Here is a 3,833-nt window from a genome sequence, read left to right as displayed (position 1 = left end):
CTGCAAAAAACTGCCCTATTTTTTCATTTTCAATGCATTTTCCCATCCACCATTTTCCCATTTTTTTCCAATTTTGCCGGAATTCCTTTCGACTAATGAGAGCAAACATAATAGCACACTGATCGAGGTCGTTACGCACGCAGCGGTGTGCTTTTTATACCAGTCGGACCGTCGCTGCTAAACAACTAACGTGCCGAAATTCATGACGGAAACGAGAAAATAATAAGAGTCTGGCAACAGATTAGTATGTGTCTAATTCCTTCGGCATTGGCACCCATAATAACTTCTCCTTTAATATAGCACAATTGAGTTTTTTTAAGTTAGCATGGTTCCCTTTAATCAATGATACTTTTATCAACAAACACGATTGTCTTCAAAACACTATATACAACATATAGAAACAGTAAAAGACAGATAATCTGGGGAAGAATTACCAAACAAAATGGTGGCTGTGATCATTTGGTCGGTAAGGTCACAGGATGGTGGCTGGGATCACGTGTTAGCTGAAGAAGAAAACAACAATGGCGGACATGTAGTCCACATGTTGACTGAAGATGTTGGGCTCTTTGTCTCTGTAGACATGTGGGCCAGAATGTGAAAGCTACAGCAAGACAAAGGAAACCTTTACAGAGTGGGATGTTCAAATCACTGCTGGTTGGTCCTGGTTAACAAAGACTTCCAATGTTAGCGTGTGATTCATGTTTAAGGTGCCAGGTGAACAAAGGAGGATGGTTAGTTTGCATTCAAGATCATAGGAAACATTAACTTAACTCAAATGAACCTTACTGAGGGTGGAGCATTACTTCCTGTCTGTGATGAGTCATAAAAACATGTAAATGTACCTGGAACACAGTGAAAATACAGATTATTGATCGCTGCCGAGAACATGGATGTTAAACATGTTAATGAACACGTTTGAAAATGTCAGCAACTAAAATTAAAGGTGAAGCTGCTGTCACAGCAAAACTAAACTTCAGGTCATCGACTTCATGAGACGTTTCATCAGTACAGATGATTAAGCAGATATGAAACTACAGATGACGGTAAAATCTTCGCTTCATCATCAGTGTTAATATATGGAAACATCTTCTCAGTGAAAGTGTGTGTGAAGGTGTGTATGTGTGTGTTTGTATAAAGATCAGAGAACGTCAGCTTTCCTTTGTTCCAGTCCAGATTCACTCTGATCCTCCGGAGCTTCGGTACTGAAAGATAAATGGTTTCAGCTACTGGTGACCATGCCATGTATTTATCTTCTAAGAGCACAATCATCCACAATCCAGATGATAATTTTTCCTTCCTCTCAGCAGACTCTGCTAACACACCAAGTCCCCAGAATTTACCGTCTCCAACCTCGACATCCCAGCTGTGAGTCCCTGAGTCAAATCCCTCAGAACTCAGAACAGACCGGTGATAATCAAGCCTCTCTGGATTATCAGGAAGGTTCTGTTTCTCTCCTGCACTCACAGCGGTCAGATCCTCAGACAGGATGAGCTTTGAACCAGCAGTGTTTGGGTCCAGAATGAGGGGAGTGTAGCAGACCGTGTCCTTCATCTTGTTCCAGATGTTGAAGGCCAGGTTGCCCAGGTGTTTGGCCTGGTCTATCAGAGCTCCTGCAGGCAGCTGTGGATCATCCAGCAGGGGGCAGCGCTGGACTCTTTCCACTGCAGCCTTGTAGTGGTTCAGGAATGAGACGCCTTCAGCTCTCAGCTCCTCCTCTGTGGCTCTGACTGTGTCTGACAGAGCTGCCATCTCTCTGCTCAGAGCCTCCATCTTCTCCTTCATCATCCCACTCTTCTGCTGCTCTTCCTCCCTCAGTGCAGCCAGCCTGGCCTCCTCTTCCTCTGCTAAAAACTGCCGAAGCTTCTTAAACTGCTCCTTAATCTGCCTCTCTGTGTGTCGGGCCTGGACCTTCATGTGTTCTGCTGTCTGATCAAACATCTTTTTGACTTTCTTCTGGAGCTCCAGTTTCTCCTTTAAGGGTTCCAGATATTTCTGAAGTTCCTTCTTGTGTTGCTGTGCAGCTTCATCGATGGGTCTGAATCTGTGGTCGGAGTGTTTTTCTGAATCTTTGCAGATGAGACAAACCGGCTGCTGATGGTCCAGACAGAAGAGTTTGAGTTTCTCAGAGTGCAGACTGCAGAGAGCCTCTGAAGCTCTGTGATCTCTGTCCTGTACGAAGGACTCACACAGATTCTTCAACACCCGGTTTAAAGGTGGGTTTTTATTTGAAGATCTGCTATTACAAACTGGACACTGTCGTGCTGGTTTCTCCTTCCACCAGCTCCTCAGACAGACTCTACAGAAGCTGTGGCTACATGACAGAACAACAGGATCTCTGTAGATGTCATGACAGACCGAACAGCAGAAATCTCCCTCTGATCTGGCAGCCATTTAGTCTGTGAGTGAAGCTGAAAACAGTAGACAGAATTAGAGTTTAGATTCTCTGACCGCACCTGAGCCCGAACTTGAACCGACCTGCGGGCCGGGTCGGTTCGATATTTCACGCCACTATCTTTGGGTCGGACCGGACCGGGCATGATCAAGCTTTTTTTTTTTTTTTTTTTTTTTTTAAATCACTATTAGCTTAATTGGTACGGGCAAAATTATGTAATAATTAGACGAAATATTCTATATAGACAATATTCTTAATGTATACAAAGTTGCACAAGTCAGACTACTGTGTTTATCATCATTGTTATTTTAAGTCTCTTCATTCGGATCCATGTACGCTACGATCCAATCACGAATAAACACACATTTAGGCTATACGTGTCGTCCTTGTTGCATTGTTCATCAAGATAATTGTTAACAAATTTCTGTGGTTCACTTCAAACAACTCAAAATTGTAGTTGACAACGTCAGCTATAACAGCCCACATATTAAGAAATGGTCGGGTTTAAAGCGGTCTCGGGCTCATAATTACAGTTAATGTGCCGGGCTGTGCCGGGCTCGGACACAATGTGCACGGGCTCGGAAAGGGTGGGGTTTGATTTTTTTAGGCTCGATCTAAGCTCTAGACAGAACACAGTCAGCCATGGCTCCCCTCCCAGCTCTACTGACTTCATCAAACTGACCGTTTGAGGTGTTTTTGGTCAACCTCACCTTCGGTGTGTGGAGTGTGAGCAGCTTGAAGTTTCCACTTCTCTCTCCTGCAGCTGGACTCGCTCAGAGGAAGCTGTGAGTTTGGTCCGAAGGTGAATCTGATCGTCTGTGTGTCTCTCTGTAGTGAAGAAGAATCTCTGACTGTTTCCTGCTCCGTCTCAGGTGAGCCGGGTGGAGCTAACCTTGTTAGAGCTGCTGCCTCATCTGTAACTGAGGTGCGTTTCATTCCATGCCTGCCAGCAGAATGACATTCATGACTTTATCTGCACAGATCAGAACAACCAACACTATGAAGAATGTGAAATATGTAGTTGTGACGCAGCTCACATTCAAACTCTGCTAAAAACAAGAATAAGTAGCTGAAGTCAACAAGCTTCCCATCCTCCTCCAGTGTTTACGCCTCCACCATGGAAACTCTCTCCAGGGACCTTTGGTGTGTTCCCTCTACAGGCACCAGGATCTAAATGAAGTCCTGAGGAAATATCTAACCCCTGAAAAGCTGCCTGTTGTGAGTTTCCACCAGAGGAACTCAGAATTTTTGTTCGAGGAGTTCGGACGAAGAACTAAAAGGTTCCTTCATGCTGTCTAAGGATCAGGGATGGAGGACCACACCTGTTCAAAAGGGTCCCCATCACCAGCGACTGGAGAGTAAAGCTTGGACTCGTGACTCCACCATATTTTACTGCATTGGCTGATGGCTGAGAAGCCACTGCACTTGTTTGAATGTTTGG

General features: G+C 44.6%; 1 protein-coding gene across 1 annotated transcript; it reads right to left on the bottom strand.

Moving 5' to 3' along the window:
• Nucleotides 1–265: 265 nt before the first annotated feature.
• On the bottom strand, nt 266–3,184 carry LOC142388744 (E3 ubiquitin-protein ligase TRIM35-like). The gene is made up of 2 exons (XM_075474295.1): nt 3,103–3,184; nt 266–2,408 (listed from the first exon to the last, which is right to left on the bottom strand). Exon 2 carries the CDS (start codon nt 2,389–2,391, stop codon nt 1,003–1,005), a length of 1,389 nt encoding a protein of 462 aa, XP_075330410.1. The 5' UTR covers nt 2,392–2,408; nt 3,103–3,184; the 3' UTR covers nt 266–1,002.
• Between the last annotated feature and the right edge of the window lie 649 nt (nt 3,185–3,833).

Source organism: Odontesthes bonariensis, chromosome 9, assembly GCF_027942865.1.
Source record: "Odontesthes bonariensis isolate fOdoBon6 chromosome 9, fOdoBon6.hap1, whole genome shotgun sequence".
Lineage (NCBI taxonomy): Eukaryota > Metazoa > Chordata > Actinopteri > Atheriniformes > Atherinopsidae > Odontesthes > Odontesthes bonariensis.
This window is presented reverse-complemented; position numbering and strand designations above follow the sequence as displayed.

Coding starts and splice junctions, on each gene's coding strand:
- LOC142388744 (XM_075474295.1), bottom strand. CDS start 2,391: ATGGCTGCCAGATCAGAGGGAGATTTCTGCTGTTCGGTCTGTCATGAC.